This window comes from Salarias fasciatus, chromosome 3 (genome assembly GCF_902148845.1).
Source record: "Salarias fasciatus chromosome 3, fSalaFa1.1, whole genome shotgun sequence".
In the NCBI taxonomy this organism is placed as follows: domain Eukaryota; kingdom Metazoa; phylum Chordata; class Actinopteri; order Blenniiformes; family Blenniidae; genus Salarias; species Salarias fasciatus.
The window spans coordinates 17,902,565-17,930,433 of NC_043747.1; the positions used below are offsets into that span (position 1 = coordinate 17,902,565).

The following is a 27,869-nucleotide window of genomic DNA, read 5'->3' on the forward strand; positions in this document are numbered from 1 at the left end:
TTATCCCGGTCCTTACGGACAATCAGCAGGGAGCGGGGACGCTGATAGAACGCCTGACGCAACGCCGGCGACCTGTCAGTTAGACACACACACACACGCGCACACACACACACACACACACGGTCAGGGGCTTTCTGCCTGCTTCCAGCCTGGATCTGTTGTTCTTTTTTTTTTTTTTCCCAGAACTTATCATGTGAACAGGGGGAAGGGAAACGCAAGCGCGCACGCTGGAGTTTCTGCAGACGCCGATAAAAGTCTGAAACGGTCCGAATCCCTCAGAGAAATGAGTTAAAAAGAAACAACAAAGAAATAATCAATGTAATGAAAAATAATGGCTCAAAACAGTAAAATTTTAAGCAAAAAAACACCCAACCCTATTTTTATTCCTTGGCTTTTACCCCGGCTTGAGACCGTGCTGCTGTTTTTGTTTATTGCCGTTTCATTGTTTTTTATGACTATCTGCACTTCATGTGTTCAGAGTTATAAGTCTGTTTATATATTTGTTTCAGCTGCGGCTGTTTTTAAAATGCTACAAAAATAAAGTTGGGAACTTAATATTCACATATTTTCGACCTTCAGTCCATGAAAATCATTAACTTTTAAAGGAGAATTAAAAAAAAAAAAAAAAAAAAAAAGAGAAACAAACACTGGATTCAGTGAAATAATTTAGTGGGACAAACAAATTTCACATGTACATAAATCGCATGTAATGATTCGTATGTTTCTGCGTCTGGAAGCCCTTCGACGTTCACTCCTCCGTAAGGCGAGGCGTGGCTTCTGGAGGGAGCGCCGGCGCCGTGTTGCCAGTCTGTACGGCGGCGCGGCGGAGCTCTCAGAGTCGTTTGTGGAGAGCTCCCAGGCTGTCACCGGGAGTCTTCATGGAGTGTGAAGGAGTGTGTGTGTGTGTTCGAGATCCTCTTCTCACACTCTGGTATCCTTCATGCCCGGAGCTACAGGAGGGAGGGAGGGGGGAGGAGGTGTCGGAGCATCCATCAGCCTCAGCCCGGCTCTGTCTGGACTGGCTGTGCCGGCCGGAGGGCAACCAGCTCTCCAAACCCCTCTTCGTCTCCCCCGGTGTCTTTATCCCCTCCTCCTCCAGTCGAGGAGTGAAAAAACAAACAAACAAACAAACAAACAAAAAAAAACAACCCTCCATTGTTCTCGATTCGCTCGTGCGAACAGTGCCCGGCGTTCTTGGCTTTCACTGAAGCTGAAGAGGCGGCGGTGCGTCTCGCCGTGGTCACGGGCGGAGGCGGAGGCGGAGGCGGGAGGCGGAGGGCGGCCAGGCGGGAGAGAGAGAGAGCGCCTCAGTTGAAGAGGATGGAGTCGGGGTCTCTGTTGGCGATCTGCGCCATGTGCTTGAGGATGTCCTTCTTGGTGATGATTCCCAGCAGCCTCCTGGAGACGGGGAGAGGGAGAACGAAGCCAGTCAGACCGCCTCACATCATGCTTTGATCGCACGCTCACGGAAAGAACAAAGACGAAGGAGGAGGAGGGGAGGAGTGACGGAAAACAGAAACTCTGATCAGGATTTGATGAGCTGTTTATAAACAGGGTTTATCTTCCTCTGTTATAATCAGAACTTCAATCAGGAAAAACTCTTTAAGCATAAGGCCCGAGGGCCAAAACCAGAACCAAGCATGTCCAACAAAGACGCCAAACTGTTGTGTTTCTGCTCTTACAACAAAACCTATTTTTATATTTCCTTTAATTTACCCATTGTCGGATTAGAAGAAAGCATAAAGAGCGAGCAAACAGGTCCCAGAGGGCCGTGGGCTCACAGCAGGGGGCGAGAGTGACGGAGACACCCGGCGGTCCCAGAGGGGAAGAGGGCTTGATCCCGTTCCAGCCGTCACCTCGGGGCTGATCGCCGCCGTGTTCACACTCCGGGTTTCAAACAAGAGCGACAGGCAGGCGGACCGCAGGGTTTTCCCCTCGTGAGGATTCATCCAGCTGGATGCACATTTTTATAATTTTTCCTGACTGCTTCATTTTTTTCCCCCCCCGAACAAAGTCGTTCTTCACACACCATTTGACTCGAACCCAAAAACAGAAAAACCTCCAGACCTAATTATAGTCAAAGAAAAGCAGCCAGACACAAATTGCTCCTTTGACTTTCAAGCATCTGAGTGTTGCTCCGCGCTAAAATTAGACGATAAACGCATAATTTTTGAGGGGGGGGGGGGCAGACTTCCTCAACTCGAAGCAGATGTTAAAACAGAAACTCTGCTTCAGTGTGGGGCTCAATAACGCATCTGAAAAATAAAGTGGCATTTATTACATTTGTCCCGTGACGTTGAATAAACATGAAGAGTAATTCCACACAATGCAACAAGCTTTATAAATGTAAAAATATGTCTGCAGACATGAAGACAAGCCCTAAAATCAGTGAACAAAACAAGTTAGGAAGCCATCGGTAATGAAAACCAATGAAATATTTCCACCTGGGCAGCAGAAATTGATCACGCAACCCTCTAAAAACTCGCTTTTTTGGGGGGGTTTTTTGTTTTTTTTAACCTAAACTGTAAAGTGAAACATCAGGAACGAAACCAGAGGTTTTTATGTTCTCAGATGTGTCAGAGCAGACGTGATTCCTGCTGACGAGGCGACCTTGAACTAAGAATAGTCTGGGAAAAATACCAGCGCCATTAGTCAGGGCGACAAAATTAACAGTATCCATCTCGGGAGGCGGCGGCAGCGGCGGCGGCGGCGATGACAGGCCGAGCCTCCTCACGCCGCCTCGGGGTTTGTTTTCTGCGCCGGTCGAGCTGGCTTCGTTCCCAGACGCCGAGCTGTTCGAGGGGAACTCCGCGCAAAAACGCTCACCTAAACTTGAATCGATGCGTTCACAGGGATCTACAGACACACACACACACACACACACACACACACACACACACACACTCCGACAGAATCGATGTGTGTTTCTGTCCACATGTGGATCCACTCTGATGTAACCTCAGCCTTCAATTGTTGCAGCGAATGTGTGTGTGTGTGTTTGTGTGAGTCCTGCAGGAGTTGTTGCGTCTGTCAACAGCCTGTCGACGGCCGAGTGCCGCAGTCGGCAGTGCCGACGGGCAAGGCAGCAGAGCAGAGGGAGGGTGGGACTGATTTTCACTTGGCATCGATTTCTCGACAGCTTCACAGCCGCTGGAGGATCAGCTGTGGAGGAATTTACAAAAATTGTTTGGGAAAAAAATGAAGCCAAGGTGCAACAGCTGAAGGGCTGCAGGGTGACCTGTGGGGTTGGCGTCTTCCAGGGTTGTCAAACATGAGGCCCGTGGGCCAAAAACGGTCCACAACTAACAAAAATAAACAAGCTTTCATCCGCCGACACTTCCACGGGGTCGAGGATCCGTCTCCATGGTGACGGTCCAGCTGTTGTTCTGAGACGCCGCCTTAATTAATCGGAGCCGACAGGTAAACGCTCCGAGTCAAAATAAAGACGTTGCGAAGCTTGAATCCCGATGAAAGCGATTTAAATCTGAGCAAAACACGCGTTACTGTGCAGCAGCTGGAGCCCGAGAGCAGGAAGCACTTAGCGGGACGTGGAGGGTGAAAAAAGGGCTCCATCAGGTTGCATTATGGGATACGCAGCCTTGAGCAATAAGGCAACTCGAGCTATCGCTTCTGTCGAACGGCCAGGATCGTTCTCTGCAGCGTCGGTTGGTCGTTCCCGATTTGACTTTTCTCTCATGATTCTCGCAAGTTTGCAAAACAGACGCGGGACGGCGAATTCTGCGGCTCACACACCTGCCCAGGTAATCTGGCGGCGGCGTTTCGCTCCGACAGCTCTCCACACGCTGCATGCGGGCGCGCAAGATGGTAAGATCCACTATTTCTGTAAACTTTAAAGGAATGTGCCCAATTACTCTTCCCCCCAAAACTCCTAAAATCTGTGTGTTTGAACATGTCAGATCTCCGTCCAAACAACTGACGCCTGCGTGTGTGTGTGTGTGTGTGAGAGAGACAGAGCCGAGAAGTGACTGAAAGGCTGATTGGGTTTCTCCTCGGCGGGAGTTTTATCCTCACTTCTGGTCTCCTTGGCTGGATTTCTGCGGAGAGCCGTGATGTACTTTGCCATGGCGAAGACAAAAGACAAAGGCTGACAGGCGAATGTGGTGTGTGTGAAATGTTGGGCTAAGTAGGTCTGAGCGGAGCTGGAGGTGGTTTTGTTGATGGCAACGATATCAAACAAAGTGTTTAAAAAAAAAAAAGAAGACGAAGAAGAAGAAGGCGGCGGCGGCGGCGGCTTTGGTCGACATCTTTGAATGGTTACCCTCCAAATATCTGACTGAACACAGAAGCTCGAGTCTTGTTCCTACAGCCGGACACATTAACGCCGCCGGACTGCAGGAAGATTCAGGTTTTCACTGATAACCGATCGATAAATGAGGAAGTTTCCTTCATTTGGTCGACAGTCGGATGAAACCTCGCTGCAGTAACATCTGGACGCAGAACCCATGAAGTTCTTTCCTCTTCATCACACATTTTTTTGGGGATTTTCAGCATCTCAGGAGTTCTGAGCGGCGATATTCTGCCAGACAAGAGCGTGACGACGGGCGACTTCGAACTCAAATGCAGTCCAATTTAATCTCTGGGCCGGACCCCTCAACTAATCCAATAACAACCTTTAGACGACCACAGACCCATGTGCTGGCTTTGGTTTTAGTGCAAAGTTCTGTGTGTCCAAAAAGTATCAACTATCTTTTTTGTTTTAAAGGAAAACAATTTGAACATTTTCAACGCCTCCAGTGAAACGTCCACAGTCCAACCCTCCCCTGGAGAAAACCCATTTTGTTGTTTCGCTTCTAAAATGACTTGACTTTGTGCTTCATTTGGCAAATCCGTATGAAGACTTGAAATGCTACGCTATCAGCAGCCACGTGACGGGAATCCTCCCAAGTCTGACAACTTTGAGCAAAAGTCTGATGTTGACGGAGTGAAGGCTGCTGGGTATGAAAACAAAGAGCGCACACACTGACACGCAGCAATCCTCGGCTCATTTTCCCAAACATACCAGGAAGCGTGAACGATCACAGGGAACACTTTGAAGAGGCAGATACGATACGAGGCATTTCTGGAGTTGAGCAACTCGCACACATAGCAGGAAGTTGGTCCGGAGCCAAGACGAAGGGTGCTGCTCTTCTTCATCCTGCTTTCCGTTGTGAAAGCGTGTTTTTTTTCCCGAAGCTGCGTCCCTGACCGTTCCTTCTCTGCCCTGAGAAACCTCCAGCCGTCGTTACACGGGCCGAGCCGTCCCCGGGAAGAGGTCGTGGGAACGGCGGGGAAGGGAATTTAGGACACTTCTGGGAGAAAAGCACCTGGAGACGTTTCTGTCGAGGCTCTATTAAGCGTGTCTGCCTCCCTGATTACTCCTTTCTTTCCCTTTAATGCATGACCTCACAGAGGAATGACCCCGAGCCTCCCCTTCGCATTCATCTGTCACTCCTCTGAAGGGGTGGGAGAGCCGCCCGGCGGCGGATTGCTTTCCCATCCCGTCCTCTCTGGTTTCCACCTGCCCCGCCGCTTCCTCTTACCCGTTGTGCGTGACCAGACACTGGCGGAGGCCCAGCTTCCTGAAGATGTCCACGGTGATGTCCATGGGCGTGTGGTCGGTGACCGTGAAGGGGCTGAGGTCCACGATGCCCCGCAGGCGCAGCGGGGGCGGGGCGTCGGCGGGCAGGGACGGGGCGTGGTCGGTGAACACCACCTGGGACGCGCTCACCACGCCCTCCTGCCGCTTCCGGGCGTTATCTGGAAGGAGAGGAGTCGGGGATTTAAAATACTGAGGCACTATACGGCGTTCATGTGCGCAGGAGGATACTGACCTATAGATATGAGCAGATCCCTCCTGAGCACGAAGCCCACGAGCCTCTGGGACTCGGCAGAGACGACCACGGGGAAGCCGCTGTAGTCAGTGCTCTCCACCAGCGCCTGCAAGCAAACACATGGTGAGTCAGCGTGCTGCACAGCTTCAGTTCTTCTTCAGAGAGGATCTTTGGCATTGCTTACCTCCACCTCCCCGACAGTCATGCCGTCCTGTGTGAGCACGGCCAGGCTGGGGTCGGCCCTGCGCGGCCGCATCACGTCCACCGCCAGGCTGTTGTGCTCGAACTCCTCCTTCGGCTCCAGGAAGGGGTACCCGTTCAGCCGGATGTGAGCCTGAAGGATACCAGGGCGAGAGTCTTACCGTGAGAAGGAGCGTAAAGATACGTCAAGTCGATAAAAGCGGGCTTTCATGCCGCAGCTCTGATCTTTTGATGGCGCAGGAACCGGGGGGGGGGGTGTTCAACCTGCCGTGAACGCTCGCAGGCGCCTCACCTCGTAAATCCCCTCTCGTCCGAAGGCATCTGCCACCCATTTGCTGGTCATGGTTGCGGCCATGAGGGGGACGATGTACTCCAGACCGCCGGTCAGCTCGAACATGATGACGACCAGCGACACCGTCATGCGAGTCACTCCACCTGCAGGGAGGACGGGCGCCAAAAGATCAGAAACCCAAAACGCAGGTTTGCGTTACGACAACAACAACGACACGTAAACAAAAAACAGAAATGACAACGAATGCGGCTGGATTTGTGAAAAGATCGAGGCTCGTTCCAGAAGCGGCTAAAGTCACGTCAACGCATTTTATTTCGACACGGCTTTATCTGAAACCCTCTTTTCAGTTCGTGTGCGGAAATTCGCCAGTTAACATCAGCGCTCCCAGCCTGAATCCAATTACAATCATCTTCCCCTGGTGGGCTGTGGCCAGAAACCCAGGGCTTTATTCTCTTCGATTGGTGCCGGGGAGTTCTAACCACTGGCTGGATGTCAGAGAGTGTTTTGTGTCCGCGCTTACGCTGGATAAAAACAAGCCGCTGTTATGAGCTGTGAGGATCTCTCACACACCTACACACACACACACACACACACACACACACACACACACACACACACACACACACACACACACACACACCTTATTTTTACATGATATCAGCAGAAGAACTGAGACTACATCAAATTTGACAAGTTTTAGCTAAATCGCAAGCAGAATCTCGCTTTTAGCTCTCAAGCCAAAAACATCCAGCAACCTAGCTTCTTAAGCTCCAAATAAAGTCATTTTTTTCATAAACGTTTGCTTTAGCAGCTTTAAACACATGAGCACTGGACAAAACTGAGACATTATGAGGTGCAAAGCAGGTGGTTTGATCCAAAATGCTCCCGATGCTTCATATCAGAGAGTAACTGTCAGGGTTGGAGCTCATATCAGAGCGAAAGAACCGCACGACCTCTGTGACTTTTCTGAAAGTTACTTCGGAGGAAATTGCGAGTGATTAGATGGAAAAACAGATGAGAAGTCACTCTTGTCCGTTTTGTGTTATGGTGAAGCACATGATGTTCAGAAACAGAAAGCACAACACACACACATCAACCGTGCTTTTTCCGAACCAGATCTCTTTATAACCTCTAAACTTTGTCTCAGATCGACAAGATAAAAAGATACGAGTCGATCAATCCCCGTCGGAAAAGCGAGGGGATGACATGATGTGCCATCTCTTCATGGCTCCCCCGCTATCTGGGGTGCGCAAAGTGAAAACAGGCGAGACTCTGTCTGGGTCGTTTCATTTTATGACGCGATTTATCCACAGCTTGTCCTAATAACGCTGATTTTCTCCCCCCCCAGCCGAGTGATGTCCGAGGGAGCGTGACGAATCCAAACTGAGCGGGGCCGAGGATGAGAGGCCGCGCGGGCCGGTGGCAGAGCTCCAGACGAAACCGGTTTGAAGCGAGAAACGAGGCGAGACTCGGATTCTGCTCGGTCCGTTCTGAATGTCGACGAGTCCAAAGAAGATTTCAGTGGATTTTCAAGGGGAGAGAAATCTGACAGAATTTCGCAACAGAAAGTACGATTAAAGTATCCATCGATGCACTCCTTGAACTCTTCCATCGCATGTCGTGTGCCGCCTGACGTGACCCGTAAAGCTCCAATAAGCCACTGAAACGTTCCTTCAAGACGGTTATGATTAAAAGCGGGAGGCGGAGGCCTGGTGTGATGATCTCTTGTTGGACGTATTTCAAACCTCGCCGTGGAGTCAGTCCCGGCCGTCACGCAGACATGTAACATGTAAGAGTAATCCCTCCGGCATGTTCCGGACTGTACGCGCTCGAAATACCGCCGCTGGGGAGACGCGCACAAAAAAATCCCCCTGCCTGGTTTCCCAGAAGCCTCTGGCTCGCGCCCACCACCTGTCCGCGGACGTCGGGGTCGAGCCGTTCGCTGTTCCGGCCTCACCTAGGCAGGCGGCCGCTCCGACCATGGCGTACAGCCCCGGCGTGATGCAGTCGGCACCCGGCGAGCACCAGCCCTTGAAGATCACCCAGTCGTGGTGGTAGTAGGCCAGCTGCTCCATGCCCACGCCCAGCAGCCTGCCGGCGATGGCGCCCACCGCCATGCTGGGGATGAAGAGGCCGGAGGGAACCTGGACGGTGGAGGAGACGAGTGTTTACGGTGTTTTACAATCAGAAGTACGTCTTGACTGAGACGACAGAAAATGGCCGACCTTCATGCCGAAGGTGATGACGGTGATGAGCATCTTGAAGACCAAAGCGAGCGCCAGCTGCCACAGGGCCGTGTACAGGCCCGGCCCGGCCGGCCGGTCGCCCAGCGTGTTCCCCACGCCTGCTTCGGTCGTGTTGGTCACCTGGAGGCCGCGACGCAGAAACACACAACATATTGTGAAATCATTCAATATCAATATGTTATATCCTGTAAAGAAAGATGTCCGCTGACCGGGCTGTAGCCGCACAGCTGCGACGAGTCCAGCAGCGAGCAGTCGTTGAAGAGCTCGGAGATGAGCTCGGGCCCGCTCATCCTGGTGTAGCTGTTGGGGTAGGCCAGCAGGCCGGTCAGCGCGGTGACCACCAGCACCTCCGTGACCGGGTAGCGGCCCAGACACGTGGATTTACCTGGAGGACACAGAGAGAGAGAGAGAGCTCTCTGAGTGACACACACACACAAACACACACACACAGTGTGAGGTCAGCTGCTTCACTCACGGATCTTGCACCAGTAGATGTTGGCCTTGATGAACATCGCCCCCCAGAGGCCTCCGAATATCCCCAGCAGGATGAAGGGGCCCAGCTCCACCAGGTGCCAGGGGGCGTGGAACTCCACGTAGAACAGCACCAGGCGGCTGTTCCCGAACGGGTTGATGGAGCGCAGGGTGAAGGCCGCCACCAGCGCGGCGAAGAAGGAGCGCCAGAGGGTCTTCAGGGGGAAGTAGTAGCTCACCTGGTGGAGGGACGGACGCAGAGTGTGAGACACGGCGTCCTTTAAAGCCACATATAGACGCGTTCCTGCGTTTACCCACCTCCTCCAGACTGAACAGGACTCCTCCGATGGGAGCGCCGAACGCCACCGACACCCCCACGGCCGCCGCTGCTGATAAAACCTGCAATCGGGACGAATACCTCCGATTAGAACAGATCTGCAGTGAGTCTGGAGCGGGCGAGTCTGTTCCCCGAGCCGCCCACCTCTCGCCGCTTGGCCTCGTTCTTGCGGTACTTTGCGAACCGGTGGCAGAGGATGTTGGCGCAGCAGCACGCCACGTGCACCAGGGGGCCCTCCTTCCCCAGGCTGAGGCCGGAGGAGACGGCCAGCACCAGCGTGATGGTCTTGATGATCAGCGTCCACTTCCCCAGGTAGCCGCGGATGATGAACCCGCTGAGGATGGTTTTGATCTGGAGGGGGAGACGAGGCGAGCGGCGGATCAGTTTATGGAGGCGAGCGGCGGTGTGTTATGTCTGTTTACGCTGGAGAGGGGTCTGTTTAGACGAGCGCGGCTGCGAGAAGGTTTCGGCCTAAACATTGATGTTGGAGAAATGAAGTTTGTTTTGGGCGCTTCTCTTTCAAATAAGCCGTTAATCTGCGGTGCGTGAGGCCCGCTGACCGGCGCCTGACCCCCGGGAGGAAGAAAACGATTAAGCTCCATGAAACGAGGGGCGGCGGGAATAAGACGGGAGGGCCGGGCGTTTGTGTGCGTAGGAGACTTGATGTTGCGGCAGCTTTTCGCTTCCCTCGAAACAAAGGCGAGGAAAGAAGCAACGCAAACGTACAAGAAGCGAACCGACGGAGGAACAGCGGCGGGAGCAGAGAGCGAGGTGTAAATAAATCAGCGGATCCATGTTGGAAGGAAATAAAGACAGGAGAAGCAGGAGCAAACCACACACCGCTTATTAAAAGTCAATAAAGAGGGGAAGAATAAATAGACAGTGGATGGAGGAGTGTTACTGTTCAAACATTCCACATGGGGAGATGAAAACAACACTTCTCATCACATTTTTACAACTTTGCAAAAAAAACGATGTGAAAATAAGAATCACCAAGTGAATTTATGAGAAAACTATAAAAAAGTAAGCAAGGATTTTTCACTTATATTGTCTACATAGTAAATATTGATATATAAAAGTGAACAAGTTGCTTTTAAGATCATCCAACTTTTAATCAAAATGATAAAGGAATCAACAGAAAAATGGAAACAAAACAAACAGGGAAGATTAAATTTTTAGTACCAGAAATGGATATAAAATGCTTATATTTGAAATAAAACCTTCCATTTGAAACATCTGTTACCAACAAAGGAATAAACGTGCCGTTTGTTCTGGATCTTCTGATACGAAACCCACCAAGAGATTTTATGAATATTTAAAAGCAGCATGAGAAGCATATTTCACATTTATAATCCACAGAGAGCTGGTGTTTATGCAGGTGAAACGACAGAAATGTATGAAATATAAATGTATTTTTTCTTACTTCTGGTATTCCTGAGCCGCATGCGTACGGGGCGAAGGCCCGGACCAGCGAGACCGCCAGGAAAGCAAAGAGCAGCGCCCAGAACAAGTACATCAGGTAGTTGACGATGTAAGCGAACGCCCCCTGCAAGAAACACAGTGGAGACGTGTTGCAGTCAGATGAACGGTTCGGAAGAATGACGTCTTCCGACCAGCAGATGGAACCAAAACACAAGAAATGCAACGCATGATGTGCAGAACACAGTGATATTATTGAATGTGAATTCAGACTAAGAGTCTCTAAAATCCTTCACTGTCTTTCTGCATGTGTGACTGTCAGTCGGATGAAGATGCAGGTGGGTTTTGCGGCGACGCGTCTTGCCGCTCTCTGACCTCGGAGGTTCCCGTGATGAGCTCGGCCCAGCTCTGCCACTGCGGGCAGCGGTCCCGCTCCTGGAACGTGGTCTCGTTGGACGTCCAGCAGCAGTGCTCGTGGTTGAACCAGAAGCCGATCAGACACACGCCCTCCTTCATGTCCGTCAGCCAGTGGGCCGCGATGTCGATGCCGCCGGCGATGGCGCCTGGGGGGGAGAGATGATGAGTTTAGGGTTGAGCTGAACGAGCGCCGACTGGAATCATCCAATAACGATCCAAACTAAAGATGCTGTGTTTCTTTTGATTAATTAAATCAATAAATTGTATTTAAATTAACACCCCACACTTTTAATTTCTGCCTCTTCAACCAGAAAACGGAGAATCTGAGAGATTCAACAGATCTGTGATGCATTGATGGCACTACAAACAAATCAGTCACTTAATTTGTTCTCAAAACTTTTGATTGGATTAATGATTTTAAATGAAAACTAGAGGAATAAACCTGCCTTAAAAATATGAGTTAAGAGGAATGTAGAGCCTCCGACTGGATACGCTGCATTTAGTGATTCTTGAAGTCACAAACTGAAACATCTATTTAATTCTGACCAGTTTTATACTTTTATAATCGACAAATCTTCATGCATTTTTCTCTTCTTACTTTGAGATGAGCTCCTGCTGTCAGTGAAACTGCCTCCAGTCACAGTCGGTTTTGTCTGATCTTGCCGGACTGTGATTCAGAATATTCTGTATATTTTGGCCACGGAATGGTTGTAATGTTTTTGTTCTGCCCTGGTCCTGATGGCTGTCATTTTAACCTTTTTTTCCCCCCTCTCTTTAACAAACAAATAAATAAAGAAAATGACACTTGCCTTTCTGTGGAAGATAATGTGTAAACTATCAAACATATTCAATCCGACTCCTATGAAAACCCCCCCAAAAAAGCACATTTAATGTTTTGCAGTTAATGATAAAATAACTTTTTTCTGATGTAATCAATTCCTTGTGTATTTGCAAATTCTGAGTAATGATAACCAAAACAAAATGATCCCGCAGACTAAATGTGTATTCATTTCATGTGGAAATACAAGGCGCTCCGCTTGCGGCTGTCCCCACATGGGAATCAGCTGGTGGCAGCGGCGACACGAGGGAAGCACCGGCAGGTCCAGACACGTCGTCTGAGTGTTTACCGAGCCACGGAAAGCACTCATTAGTTCACTCAAATCCTGGCTGACACGTTATAATGGCCGTTTTCGAGCATAGCGCTTTAATTTCAGATCCAGTTGTGAGATTGAGTGTGTGTGTGTGTGTGTGTGTGTGTGTTACCTGTTTTGAGCCCCACCAGCAGCATGAGCAGCCACCCGGAGAAGGCGTCGCTGATGCTCCGCAGCAGAGCCCAGGTCGACTGTCTGCTCTTGTTGGCGATCTGGATGGAGGAGAAAACAGCAGTTTGACGGAGTTCAGAGCGTCTCAGAGGAAGAGAGAGTCGGGCAGGAAGCGTCGACGCGGAGCGCAGCGTGTGCCGAACAGCCGACCTCCCTGTGCCGGTCCCGGTCCTTGCTCTTCTCCCGGACCCAGTCGATGGTGTTGAAGTCCTCGTAGGTGCCCACTCCCGGCAGGGGGTCCTCCAGCGGGTCCACCAGCCTGGTGGGAGCGCTCCCGTTCATCCCGGCTGCTCGGCTGCTGCCGCTGTACTTCTCATAACCTCCTGGGAGAGAGAGAGAGAGAGAAGGAGAGGGAGAGAGAAATCAGAGTGACTCTGAAACGGCGTAGTTTCTGTCATGTGGTCTCACGTCTTCTCACATCTGCTGCAGCAGCTCTTGTAATCTTTCCAAATATTTCAACACGTTTTCCCCAGAAATAGTATTAAAAAGTGTCGGCTGGAGCCCAAACTCAGGCTCGATTTCACAATCGGCAGCAACGTCCAGTCACCACTAGCTGGTAGCAGAGTTCAATGAATTCAATTCAGCAGGGGAGAGTTGGGTGCATGAATTCCTTTAATCTGCAGCTTAAAATGTGTGATTTGAACCAGCGGATCTCTGCAGAGAAACCAAAGTGTTAAAGATGCCTTTTCACCCAAAATGAAAGAGTTAGTAAACTTGTAGTTCATAAATTCATGTCGTCTCTAAACTCAACTGTTTTTTGTCTGATCTGGAGAACGACTAAGAAGTTATTCATAGCAGGATGAACTCATTTGCAAAAAAGCAGGTGCTGTCCTCCAAAAACTAACACGTCAGCAGGAGGAGTGTGAGCGCCATGTCCTCTGAAATTCCCTGGAAATGGACTACACACACACACACCCACACACACACACACACACACACACACGCGCGCTGAGGCCTTGAGAAAGTGCTAACAGAGGCAACACCCGTTATTAATGCTGACTATTGTTCCAGAGAAAGTGGGGAAACCTCTGCACAAAGCGGCCGTGGAGAATGCGCATTGTAACGGTAATACTGATAACGCCGTTCTGGACAAAGCCGCGCCGATGGGATCCACTTCGCCTGGGTCCAGCCGGCGGTCGGTAACGGGAAACGGCGCAGGAAGTCCGGCCCGGTTTGATTCCAGCTGGGTGCAGATGTGTCATTATGGGACTGAAACAATAGTCTCAGCCGGGATGAAAAGGTGTTTTCATTTCGGTATTAGCGGAGGATGTGGGTGACAGAGGAAGTGGCGCCTGGTTTTGTTTTTAAAACACAACATCTCAGCTTCTCAGACGTGAATCTGTCGGCGACTCGGAGCAGCTTTTAAACGCTGCAACGATTTATGCGACATTCCTGACTTCTTCAGAGTAATTTTCGGGCAATAGGTGTCATATTTCAGAGATTACTTTACATTTTTTTTTATCTCATTCAGAGACTGTGTTTCTTTCAGACTGTAGAAGTGCAGAAGTTACAAATTCTGCTAATTATCAGGAAAAACTCCGTCTCTGTCCTGAATGCATTGACACTTTGTATCATCTCTTGATTCCTTCTGCATTTAAAGCACGCACCACAAAGAAACTTTAAAACAAGAGGAGCATTTACACATCTGAACCGACGAGTTCGACTGGTTTCAGTGAGTCTTGGGAAAAGCGAGCGTGGCATTTTATTTATGTAGGGATCCACACAGAAATGAGACAAAAAGAAAGAACGTCGAGTTACGAATAGCAAAACAGTGCTGTGTGTCTGACGGAGGTAACTTCAGGTGAAAACACGATCTTTTTTTATTCTTTGCCAGGTTACAACCTTTCTGTTACAAAGTCTGCCGCAACTTACGCAACGCAGAAGGAAACAAAAGGTATGAGAGCAGGAGTCAGCTGATGGTAAAACGACTCGCGTTCTTTAATCAAGTCGAGCTACGGAGGCTGGATGTGATGAAAGTCTTTACTGAAGTGAAACAACAACTAAAAATACAGGTTGTGAAATTCACTCAGGGCTTTTTTTTTCAATTTAGTTCTGCGTTTTATATAAATGTTGGCTTGATTATCCTTGATTTACTACTGGCTGCAACACATACTGCCCCACAGGGATAGTAATGTTCACCTTGATGTCAGCAGCTTCATCAATAATCAGTAATCACTGTTAAACGTGTGAAACCGAATGGAAAAAAACAGACTTCATATAAAACCACTGCAAAGGTGGAGGGACGAAAAGACGCTGAGTCACGACAGCTGACAGACATGTGGAGGAGGCCAACAAGTCAGGCGGAACTTCAGCCGTAATGACCAGCTGAACCGAGCAGCAGCACAGTGGGCGAGAGATTGTTAAAAATAAAAACGTTCTTCCGTATAATCACATAATTTTAAGTATAAAACTGAACGAGTTTTTGTTTTTTCACTTTTGAAATCAAAATACACCACAGGGCTGACAACTGACACCCCGGATTATCATTTCAGAAACGTGCTCTGAAGATAAAACGCGGAACAAGCCGGTTTGAAGAATGTAGAAATGAAACAGTACCTATAGATATATTTGTCTCTGAATTGTTTCCTCTTTCTTTGCAGTGATGTGTCTGGCACAAATATCAACAAGACGGTTTTATGGGCATTAAAGTCGTCTTCACTGTACTTTATCAGCCTGTGGGGGACACAGCGTGCCTGTTCACGGCCTTTTCCTGGAACAAGGAGGAGGAAGAGTTGTTTGGTGTTTTTGGGGGCTGTTGTCGGCCACATCCTGTGCACACCCTACATCAAAGTCTGCGGCCCGGAGCCCTGGGAACGTCGCAGGGACGCAGAAAACCTAGGCAAAGTGTAGAAGCTGAAGAGGCGGATTCGAACTTCCAGAAACTGAGAATTAGTCAGCATCGTGGCTGGCAGGTCGGGGGAAAGACCCCACTGAGGTCAGGAAGGGCGTGAGGCTTGCGCCAGACCCAGCAGTCGAAAGGCGGCCAGCATCGTCACGAAAATGGCTGATAAATGGAATTAATGCTGAAATTTGATGGTTTTAAGCCTTCAAGAGATGTAGTAGCTCTGACTGAACCATTAGAGTCCCTAAACCAAAGGATTCAGCAGGTTTTTAATCAAAAAGTAATCATAATGTAGCCTTTTTGTTTTTAACCAACTCTTTGAACATCACATTAAGTTCTAGACCAGATGTCGACGACTAAAAGACCAAAAGAGTCAATTCTGCCAATTCATCATCAGATAAAATTCACCTGGAGCCACGAGTCAAAATCAGGATGGCTTTGCTGCTACACACACAAAAACGGTACCGAACTGTGCTTAATAACTTCTAAACTCAATTCACTTCAGAATTCAAATTCAAAGCTGTGCACTTTTATTACAGCTTGGAGCTTTTCCTGTAGAATTTTTTAGCTGTATTGGTTTTGGTTGTTTTACTTTTTAAAAACCATTTCAAAAGGATTTAAATGTTTTAGCCACTTATGAATGTGCTTATTCCCCCTTTTCAACCATTCTGACTTTACACATCCGAGTGGGTTTCAGCCCATTCACCTTCTTCTTCTTTCTAACCATTTCAGCTGTTTTGATGGCTTTAGAGAGCCACAAATGAGGCCTTCATGAGTCGTAGATCCTTGTTCAAGATGGACTAAAAACCTGGCAACCAGTGCTTATTGAGCAGCAACACGTCCTTGACCCACATAAAGCAAATCAGACCCATGAAAAACAACTTCAACCTCTCCTAGACTCGTCCTCGTGGCAGCCACAACACGGCGACGGCCTGAGAAAACGCTAACCCAAACACAGGAGAGCGCAACTTTCACATCTTAAAGGGACGAGCTTGACACCAGGACATAAAAACCTCCACGTATTGGTCCATTTACTAAAGACTGGAACCGGTTAAATAAAAACAAACCCCCTGAACTTTTTGAATTTATGAAATAGGAAGTAAACGACACACACACACACAGATAACAGTGTTTGGTTTTCATCAAGAGTGTGTGACTGTTGACCTCTGTGTGAGATATAACCTACACAGCTGTATATACAAACACACAGAGCGCCAGAAAGAGATGTCTGCCTCACTCTGTCGATGAGCTTAATGGTTAAACCCCGCCGTGGATAAGTCACCAAAAACACAACACAGATTTTATAAATTAGACCCACAAATACAAGTAACAGGAGAAAAAACACAACAGAGCACTATAGCATCGATGGCTGCTGTAAAACGGAATAAATAAATAACTGATACCGCCGTTCAGGTGTGACCTCAACCGATGACGGCATGAGAGCAAAGTTCACTCTTTATCAGACCATAAAAAGAGACGAGAAATCACAAACTCACCGCTTGTAACCAGCTCCTCCTCATCCAGCTGTGGACTCCGGGACTCCCAAACCATCTCTCACCCCCCCCCCACACCACCCCCGAAAAAATAAACTCTCCAGTTCCAGTTTCCACAGTCAGACCACTGGAACAGCAAATCTCTCTCCTCCTCTGAATTCCTCAAGCGAGCAGACTTGAGCAAATCTCCCTCTCGCTGCTCCGACGGGCCTGGAACCGGGCGATGATTGGCTGGCTGTGCCTGGGAAGTGAGCGATGATTTGCTCGGATGCTTTTTTTGTTTTTTATAGGCTGAAGCGGTTCGCTGCGTACAGATGAGGATTTACACCCCCTCAATGATGTGAGACCCTGATAATCAACGAGGGAAAACAAAGCAAAAAAACAAAACGTCGTCTCGTTGTTTCACTCTGTGCTGGGCTCATTGTGGGAACGCGGCTGTGTTGAATATGGCATCCTGGGAGGAATGAATGAGTGAGTGAACGTGAGCACGGCTTAGGTCGAAGCTATGACAGCTTTATGAGTGGCCCAAGAGTGAAAAGCAGAAGTTAAGAGAGAGTTTACCCTGCTGTGACCTCGGGAGAACTGCTATCAAACCGACGCACAGAAGGAGACCAACACCGGCCCGACAGTCAGCGCTGTGTGTTTAAAGCCGATATGGCCGAACTCCATTCAAATTCCTCCAACAATGCTGGGTGTTCACACTCAGAGGCAGATTCTGGATGCTGGAGACTATTCTGCCTTGATTTTTTTCATGGGATTGGAATCACGTTTTTGAAAGTTTTCAATTCTTAAGCTTACGTAACGTAACAAAGTAGTGATTTTAGATCATCATAAGAAACTAAACAATCATTCCACTGACAAAAACACAACTAAGATTTGAGATTGAATGACTTCAGTGCGTTTTGACGGGTAGTGTAAACCTCGTCTTTAGTGTTGTGTCCAGTATTTAGACAAAAACAGAGCGATCCCAAGACCACTGTGTTAAACCTGAGAGGCAACAAAACTAATGACTGGTTTACGGTTTCTGATGAGAGGATGCATGAAAAACTGATGAAACCAAAAGTTTCCAGCTACTTGAGAGAAAAGTTCAGAAACACAACAAAACACGTCTAAAGTGAAACGTTTTCCCCCTCATAGCGCTCACTTATGAGCCTCCTTCTCGGTTTACCGCGGAGTGTTTGGTCTGACGCAACTCAACAGTGAAGCATCTGGGCCGTCGGTTCCATCGGTATGTCAGGAACTCCAAGGAACTTTCTCACATGCAAACCCGTTTTTGAAAACACTCCAACTCCATATTTGTGGAAAATGTTCAAAATGCAACTTTTCGGAAAAGTGAGGTGTTTTTGCTTGAAAGTAATCGATCAATCCAGATACAGGACTGAAGTTTAAACCAGTAAAGTCTCAGCTCAGGTGAATTCATGTAACGCTGTTCAATTGCTCCAGTCTAAAGATGAACACGAATTCTGTTACAACAGAGAAATTTGTTCTTTCTCCCGGGGAAGTGAGAAAACATGCTTTTGTGAGCTCCTGCAGTCTGTTCCCGGCATGATCGGGGATTTTTCTCCTGTGGCTTTTGTGTCAAAGCAGAAACGCTCCCAAGGGTTCTCAACTTTAGTCTCTAGAAGAGATTTTTTGGAAAAACAGAGAAACTTGTTTGTTTTCTCGTGCTAACAGGAACAGATCCGAGCCAGCAAGAAAAGTGGTTTCTTCTCTACTCAGAGAGCGGGTCAAAAGCCGATCGTCAGCAGCTTGACACTAAGTACTGAAACCATGACGAGTGCAGAGGAAGGCCTGAAGTTTGAAGTGATGCAGTACTTCTCAGAAAATAGGTCAGCCAGAGAGGAGCGGGGCGAGCTCTGGCGGCGGCGCCGCTCGTTCCCAGCCGCCGCCGTCATGCTGAGCTCAGCGCTCGGCCGGGGTGGGAGTCCTGAGGGGACGCCGCAGACGGGAACCTCACATTTACACCGAACTTTAACTCTCTCCGGGAACATCTGACGCGGTCAGATGGCCGGGCCGCTGCTTGCCAAGAAACTTCCCAGAATGCAGCCTGTTTTCCAGATGACGTGCAAAAACGCAAACATTAAAAAAAAAAAAAAAAGGACATGGTCTCCAGCGAGGTTGAACCTTGAACTCCGGAGGTCTGATTGCCATGGGAATGCGAGTCTCGTGACCCCCGTGACGCTCGCTGGCAGCAACCACCAATCTTTGGAACATGGTTGGACTTTAAATCATATTCACAAGGTCGGGGGGGAAAACCGAATAAAAGACACATTTGCGTGTTTCCGCAACAGATTCTATTAGTTCTAATGTCCACGAGACAGAAGTGGTCTTCTTTCCTGTTATGTTGAGCTGGATTTCTCAAGTCGTTTTCTCCAGCTTTCAGAGAAACAGTCGTATCACATCCTTATATATAAATTATTTCAACATTTGGAACAACTTTAAGGAAGTCAGACTGAGATGAGTCATCGCCAGTGTTGTGAATTGCTGCAATCAAACTATTTAGGCAGTAAATCAATAACAAATGACTTGTTAATATCATTATTAGACAAAGATACTGTTACACTGTACTACACCGTATTACAGGCACACAGTGTTTAGCCATTCTAGTTTTAAATGACAATGAATTCAGTATTAATCTGGTGATTATCCTCAAAAAATACAATTAAAAACTTCCAATAAAGACCTGACAAAGCCAGGCTTCAATCCTTTTTTTAAAGCCATGAAATCAATCCAGTGTGGGAAAAGAACGAAATAAGAAAGGGAAGACGAGCAGGGAACACGTCGGCCGCATTCCTCTGCAGGATGTTTTTACAGCGTCGTGAGCGGTCTTCATAACAGGAGGCTCATGCTCGGAGCTCGGCGTGAAACCACATGAGCCTAATTTAAGTTTTTAAGCGCTCGCCCCTCGGGGCGGTTACAGTGTTTGAGCCTCACTCTGTGTCAGCAGAAGACGGCAAATGGAGAAAAACCGGCGCAGTGTGCAGGACTGCGGTGCAGTGAGGGGAAGAATATGGAGGTTCGGTAAATCACGCGCGCCGCGGACGGAGGAAAGAGGAATTTTTACTACTATGGAGGCAAAGCCGTGACAGATTTGCAGCTGCTGTGAAATTCAGGACTGTAAAATGTCCCTGGATGAACTCTGTTTGACCCACTTCCTTGAGAAGCTTCACATCCAGCTGGATTTTCTTTTGACCATCTCTCGTTTATCTGATTCTCTGCTAGGTAAACATTACCGGTGTGTCTAAAAATTCTCCACTTCCTGTCAATCATTACACGTGCTAACATCAGCACTGAGGGGATGAAAAGTCACTGGAGGAAGGGAGAAAAGTTACACTGGCAGCAGTGATCGTCCCGATCTTTTGATAAGGACGAGGAGCAGATTTAAAGCCGAGCAGTAAAGAAGTCATCTCAGAAAATAATAGAACACAAAGATCACAAGTTTCTCGTAAACTGGGCAAACCAAGAAAAAGCAAACAAGCCGTAAAACTGCAGATCAAACATCGCCTCTCACTAACAAAATCAATTCAACTGTTCTACGCTCCAGAGAGCTTCGGCAGGTAGAGAAATCAGCAGATGAGAGGGCCAGAGGGCGACGTTTCCCAGCAGGATGGTTTCCCTCCGCTTTAGAGGAAATTCTGACTGAAGCTGAGGAAGTTTTATCTCACAACACAATTACCGTTGGGTGGAAAACAGAGCTTGAATGCTTTTATGAGCAGATTTCGTCGGGCTGGACTGCATTTCCTTGTGTACACACTGAATGGTTTAGACAACACTGTTTACTAAAGTGAAAGGTCACTAATGTTCTCTGCACTGGGTTATAAAATTAGTGAGCATTCCTCAATGAAAGGGTCAAAAAATATTAAAATATAAACACTGATGCAGCATGTTGATTTTTTTTTTTAACAGGACGTTGACATTTACTGATGTCAGTGACAGAGATACAAGACTGGGGTTCAATCTTCACTCCTCAGTCCGAGTTGTGTATTAAAGTAAAGTCAAAACGTCAAAACTGACATTCAAATTTCACTCCCAGTTCTGTTCCAACTTTCACTTCTCTACTCAAGATGCCAAAACGTATCATCAGCTGGCTCATTATTCACTGGTCTTCAACACTGCACAGAGGCGAACCCTCTGCCCTGACTGGTAAAAATATCATTACCACAACAAGAAGTGTCAATTTGACAGCTTAGGACAGAATGTTGTTTTAAAGCAATCGGGATGATATGAAAGGTAAAAGATCCAACATTCATAAATCAACACTGTTCTCTAGATTAGCATCTGTAAATGATAAATAAGTCGGTGTTGTCTCTATCACATCGGAATGCTTCTTCTCTTTGGGGAGGGGGAAAGACACCGGCTCATTTTGTTCCTGAAAAACAATGAAAAATGCAGGTAGACGTTCCAGACGTTCTGGGCAAGCCGCAACCTGCTCGCTTGCTTCAGGAATGAAAGGACCTCATGGGGAAGGGGGTCTTGTTCTCGATGAACTCAAAATTTCACTCATCCAGAAGCATCATGAGGCGAGGAGATACAACAATCCGTCTTGTGCTGCTGGGGCGTTTAGTGGACGGCCGTGAACGCCTTCCTCTCACACCGGTGGTTGACAGCAGAGACCCGGGGATGGTGCTTTGATATTGCTCCAGAGACGGTGTTTGCTCTGGCGGGCCCCTCCCAGGCCCGGAGTCTTCTCTCTAAACACCCCGGGCTAATGAATCCCTGAGCAACAGGTTACGCAGGGCTCGACCAACCAGGTTAACCGGGAACGGCGTGCTGAGAGGACTCTCTTAGCGACAAGTCCTGAAAGCTTGATGGTGAGTGGTTACACCAGCTAAAAACACTTTCTGCTGGATGGGGGAGTAAAAGGAGGAAGTGTGAGCTAAAATACTACAATGGCAGAAAAAAAATACAGGCTCTAAACAGGCGCTTATGCATCGAATGTTGAAGTACCCAGGACCGGTACTGGTCTACGTTCATGGGCTCGTAAAGTCTGGGTCTGGTCGGTCTTGGGTCGCTCTGGTCTTGGTTTTGAATCGGTCTTGCCCTGCAGTGTCTTGGTGGTGTTGGTCTTGGGACACTCGGTCTTAGCGGCCAATAAATTGCACGTATTAGATCAACAAAGGATTTTCAGATCAAGTCTTTGTTATTTCTTCAACGGCAAACATGTAGCCGCAGGCACGGAGAGCTTTGAATAACATTAAGTATTATTATTATTGTTATTTTAATTCTTATTAAAGTGCACAAACATGAGAGAAACGTGCAATGACAAACTATCCTGCAGCGTCCATGCTGAAAGTGGAACTGAGGCAGAGCTTCGCTCCCTCCAGGTCATGATTTTCTTTCACAAACCACTGTGTAATTTTAAAAACACACAGTTGTCGGCTGGAAAACAAGGCGGCGTTTCTTCGTTTGTAGGGAGCTGACGGAGTGGAAACGCAAGGCTCAGCGCAGCAGCAGCTACAGTACATCCACTGTGAAAGAAACGCCTACATACAGTACGACCTGCTGGATATGACGGTGAAGTCACAGCAACATCAACGTGTTAGACCAACTTTAATCAAAGGTTTGAACTATGAATGTGACTAAAACCGACGGGAGTTAATACATGGACACGTGTGAGTTAAAGCTGAAGGAGCTGATCTATTTCAAATACATGGAAGGGAAATAAAAAAAACAAAGAATTGGTGACTTGTTTAAAAAGTTTCAGATCTGACAGATGGGGCATGATTTCAAACGATGCTGAGTTATTACACCTGGAAGAAATTTACATTGTAAAAACCACCGCAGTGCAAATGTATCAGAGCTGCAGGAGGAACAGACGATTCCAGTTTGAAGTCTGAGCTATTTTCCCTGTTTCCACATGAACATGGCATTTCTAATAATCCTTAGGAAACAAGGAAACAAGCGAGCCAGCCGACACTTTGGTCTTCATTTTACACTCGATATAAACTCCCTGTGTTACATCAGCAAGACGGTCGCAGGATTACTAATCAATACCAATGACTCAGCAGTGCCTTTGCGACAAGCTGCCAGCTCCTAAAAAAAAAAAAAAAAAAACCCAAAACATCTTTTCTTCTTTTTACCACTGAAGTTTACAAAACCAACACTTGATCCTCCCTGCAAGATTACATGTGAATAATCTCCAGCTGAATTAGCTTACAGTGCTGTTATGACGACACACCAAAAGCAATCAGCTATTAGAATGTCTGAGTTGCTTCAGAACAGGAAGCTGCGTGTACCGATGACACAGAGGGCTGCATTTCACAGGAACTCTGCAGGAACAATCCGTCTTCTTCCACGTTGTGATACGAGACCTTATCGGAATACAGTGGATGAGCGTCAAGCAGCGCGTTTCCACGTGTGTCTGCTGTAACTAATTATCCCCGTGCATGACTCTGACTCACTGAGAGCATGTGAGACGCTCACGGTGCACTCGGGCGGGACAGATTTACTGCAAACTTCCACTACTGCATAAAAAAAAATAGCTCGACTTCACCCTTATTTTTCATTGTGGACTCCCAGACGCCTGTGTTTAACGTTACACAATCTGACCAGTCATTCAAACAAGGTTGTAACAGACTTGAATTCTCAAGGAGCCACACAAGATAAAGTAGCAGCCTGGAGATTATTTTATCTGACACAGCAGAGAGTCAGAAAGGTACAGAGTTCAGTTGAGTAATGATCTAACAGTGTAATCAGATGAAGACTGAAGCCACAAAAACAGTGTTCTTTCCAAAGTTAAAGCAACATATATAGTCAGAAAAGATACCACAAAAAGCTACGAAATACTGAACTTATGAACAAGTTGTCAAAGGATTAACACGACGTAATGTGCAATCACGTGAGGATTGAAGCCACATAAGGTCGACCTGTGCTTTATAAACGTAAACGTAGCAATAAACGACGTTACACAACAGTGACAAACATCAAATTCGAGCTCAAATTAAGACAGGGTGGCGACGCATGGGAACTGAGCATCAGCAATGAAAAAGTATCAAACAACTCAATATTATTCTGCCTTATGAAGTATAGAGAGGTGGATGGGATGCAGTGCGGCTGTGCCGTCCAATCAAAACTGAGTGCTAATGACCCCTGCATACGTCCACTGACCCCTTCATCTGCATGCATCAATAAAACATGCATGCTAAATTGTACAAGAAAAATTTAAATGAGCAAAAGATCCAACTGTGTTACTTAAACCTACAGCAGCATATACTAAAAAAAAAAAATCCAAGAATCCAAGAATTTTAAAAGCGCTGATGATGTCCAAACACACATCCAAACAGCTTCAACTGAGATGGTTGCAAATAAAACAAGAAATATAATAGATTTATGCCTTAGAATTGTGTTTACACCAAACCTGAACCTAAAGCAGCACATAGTTCAAACACGACAAGCCAAAAAACATTAAAAGTACACTTATACACACGTGCATTCAAACTGTTTCGACATTTTCTCCCACTTGCACAGACATGCATGCGGTTGTTTCATCAAAGTGCCTCAGCTGAACTCAGGTGCAATGTTCATTTTACGACTCAAACATAAACCGTGTTTTATAACCCTAAAGCAGCATTTACTAAAAATCATGAAAGCGCTGATGAGCTTACACATGTACATGAATTTCATCCAAATGCATGACTTCTGTATGAATGATAAGGAGCCAAAATAGCAGAGAAGTTAGCTGCACCTTTGTGGAGCAGAGTCTGTGTGAACATATGGGTGTACACACACACACACACACAGAGCAGTTATCTGCTGTGGCTTTGCTTTGTGGCGGGAAGCTGCTGTCAGTTAAAAACCACAGACCATGTGGTCATTTCGAAAGGATCCATACTGCTACAGTGAAAGATAAAACAGGGGGGGACTCATAACAGCTGTGTGCTCAAGGTTCGAAACGCAAAACTGAAGGGAAAACTACGATCTCTTCTATGTTTGGGGTGTGTGTGCGTGTGTTTGTTTGGGTCAAGAATGCAGGTTTGCACAACAGGGTTCAGAGTCGGCTGTAAAAGTTCGTCTGACCTTTAAACGAACTTTGAAATCTGAAAGCAGCACGAACCAGCGAGCTGTAAGGGGAGCAAACGCAGGCTGTGCCGGGCTTCTGAGGCGTCACAACAACACCGCTGATAGTCACTGATGTGAAAAGTGGAGGAATTCCTGTTAACGTTCTGAATCATGCACTCATTCTGAAAGCTGTTCCAAGCCGGTAATACCACAATAATCCAGCCTGTATGATATGGTACTTAGCAGAAAATGCAGCATTGTTGTGGGTGTTGTGTTGTAAAAGTTAATATCTTCACATTTTTTGTCAAAATTTTACTCTGTGATTATTATACTGGGGTTAATTTTAAGCAATTGTAAGCAATTGACTGTATTTCTATCAAAATGCAATAAAGGCAGCCCACATCTGCCCCAGAGGATAAGGTCACCATAAACATGTCACCTACTTCCAGTTCAGAAGTAGGCCAAGCGACGTCTGTGTACGAGGAATGCAAAGCACCGGTTAGAGAAAGAAAACAATCAGAGCGCCTAAACTCTGTGTTGTCTTTGGTTTCTCAAACCACAACATGAAAATCAGGGGTAACTTCAAAAGGGACAGCAAACAACAAGATTGCTGGGTTGTAACTGTCCGTACAGCTCTATGTGGTTAACAGAATTGATTTAAAAAACAAAAGCCACTCTTAAAATGTCAGTGTGACTAGCTCATTACGTGGGTTTGTTTCCACCGAGTGCTTGAATCAGGTCAACCAGATATCAAGAATATACCTGAAACCCACAGAGGTGACCGCTGCTTCCGCACTTGATTCTGATTCATCTGCTTCAAACTAAATTAAGATGTTGAAAGGCTTTGATTGAAGTAAGTTCATTGTGACTTTAGAGAGTATATATATATATTTTTTGCTTTTGTGATGAAGATGGAAGAACATCTTCATCACATTTCTGATGAAGACAGAACAACACAGCCATGTCAAAAGGTATCTTTAAAAAAAAAAAACCCTTCTTGCCTCAAAAGAAGGAACCTAAATAGTTTAGGAAAGAATATGATGGAGTGTCAGCACAAGTGGATAATGTCACACATGCAGCTTGAGGGGGTCTTGTCTTGGGGTACCTGAGCTGAGAGGGGGGTCATCATCCGCGGTGGAGAAGTCCAGGGTGGCTCCTGCGATGTCCACCATCTCGTCGTCATCGTCGTCGTCGCAGGCGTTGTGGAGACCGTCGAAGCTCCCGGTGCGGTACCCCGGGTTGTCCATCCCTTCGGACCCTGTATCACGACACCACAGAGCGGGTATATACTTCACACCACCAGCAAGACCAATAAACACACACATCCAAAGCCTCTGATTTTAGGAAAGTACCTATGTCCCAATCCGAGGTATACTTTCGGTATAAACTCGTCAAAAACTGAAACATGGTGTAGATCCAGCGGGCAGACAGGTAGACAGACAGATAGACACCCCGAGGTGAGGGCTCTCACTCCGGGGGGACGGCTTCTGCTATCAGACGCCTCATCAAAACCGGTAACGACAACACATCTCTAGTTACAGGGAAGTTTTCGTAACCATTTCCGCACTTCTAGTCGTTTTTTTTCTAATCCAGCTGCACGTCAGTAAACCGCCTCCTGCTGACGCCGATTGTTATTCATAAGAGCTGCCTACTACCCTGACCGAGCCGCCAATCAAACACACACGTCTCAAACCTGAAATTTCTTTTCAACCTGCTTTCAGGAGGGAAAAAAATGGGACTTAAAGCCGTACTTTACCTGTGTGAGAGGACATAAGCCGCGGAGCTCAGCGAGAGGAGTCTTGTGACTCGGATTTGCGCCGTCTTCTTATGTCAACAGTAGTCACTGGAAACTTAACAGCCGCCCTGCAGCTCCACAAACACGCATTTGGCCTCAAATATGGACTCTAACTACATAGAAAACACGAAATATACGCATTTAGTCGACAGACTCGACGAGAAGCCGCACATTTCTCCTCAGTTTTTATTTTCGCCACTTCGATCCTCAAGCTAGCCAAATAATGCAAGTCACCACTTCCGGTTAATAATAAAACAAAATGATCATGCTCAATCATCAATGTTGGTTTGCTGGAAGTATCTCAATGTTATTTTTACGTTTTAACAGTTTTTTATATTTGTTTTAATCAATATTTTAACATTTTAACTGTATAAATTGACCCCGAGTGTCCTGAATTGGGCTGATATATACATTTCATTACAGTTATTATTTTTATAATGTCTAAAACGTTTTAAAATCACCTTGTCGGTCAAGATGAATGCATTGAAAGCTATCTTAAGAATAATTACAACAACTTTGAACACTTTATTAAACTGCTATTGGTGAGTTTATTTAAATTTATTCTTCTTGAACGTGAACACGCACTTTGCAGTTTTGTTTTGGAAACCGGAACTTGTGTTGTTTACTTCCGCTAGCTTGATGCTGCGTGTCCACGAAACAGGGGGGAGCATCGAGTGACGAGTTATGGCTCATCCAACTGGGTCAGTGGAGCAGTTCGACTCATCGATGTTTGATTATTGTTAAAAGGAGGCCAATGAGAGATATCGGGAATGCGTTTGGGAAATCCCCCAAAACCCTATATATCTATAATTCAATGATGACTTTTCGCTTTTGTCGCTGTTGTTGTATTATGCTAATTTTATATCTTTGTAGCAATTATTTTGGTCTATTTACTTCTCACTTTAATCATTTTACATTCAGCATGACACTTATATTATCATATTTTGGGGAGTTTTAGTAATATCATTCTGTTCCTCATTAGGTTTTTTTAATTGATATTTCATTATATCAGTGTTAATAATGTCAAATAAAAGTAATTTTATCACAGTTGTAAAACATTTTTGCTTTACTATGGCCTGTCTTTGTTTTTGGGCCAATCGTGGTCAAAATTGTGGTCAGCATTTTACACCTTCTTGAATCTTTTGTGCATTCTGTTCATTTCCTTCAGGTCCTCTAAATCTGTGTGCGTGTGTGTGTGTGTGTGT

The 27,869-nt window shown here is 46.8% G+C and overlaps 1 protein-coding gene across 3 annotated transcripts; it reads right to left on the minus strand.

Moving 5' to 3' along the window:
• Positions 1 to 618: 618 nt before the first annotated feature.
• Positions 619 to 26,863, minus strand: clcn5b (chloride channel, voltage-sensitive 5b). Of its 3 annotated transcripts, none has more exons than XM_030088303.1 (17): positions 26,626 to 26,863; positions 25,975 to 26,127; positions 12,687 to 12,859; positions 12,478 to 12,577; positions 11,173 to 11,360; positions 10,802 to 10,924; positions 9,523 to 9,729; positions 9,360 to 9,440; positions 9,046 to 9,280; positions 8,780 to 8,955; positions 8,550 to 8,690; positions 8,282 to 8,468; positions 6,325 to 6,467; positions 6,016 to 6,165; positions 5,832 to 5,937; positions 5,541 to 5,757; positions 620 to 1,398 (listed from the first exon to the last, which is right to left on the minus strand). In XM_030088303.1, exons 1-17 carry the CDS (start codon positions 26,639 to 26,641, stop codon positions 1,308 to 1,310), a joined length of 2,487 nt encoding a protein of 828 aa, XP_029944163.1. In that variant the 5' UTR covers positions 26,642 to 26,863; the 3' UTR covers positions 620 to 1,307. The 3 variants fall into 3 exon arrangements, with proteins under 3 accessions (XP_029944164.1, XP_029944163.1, XP_029944162.1); XM_030088302.1 differs by lacking the exon at positions 26,626 to 26,863 and adding an exon at positions 26,222 to 26,425; XM_030088304.1 differs by lacking the exons at positions 25,975 to 26,127; positions 26,626 to 26,863 and adding an exon at positions 16,875 to 16,952 and having other exon boundaries at positions 619 to 1,398.
• Positions 26,864 to 27,869: the final 1,006 nt, after the last annotated feature.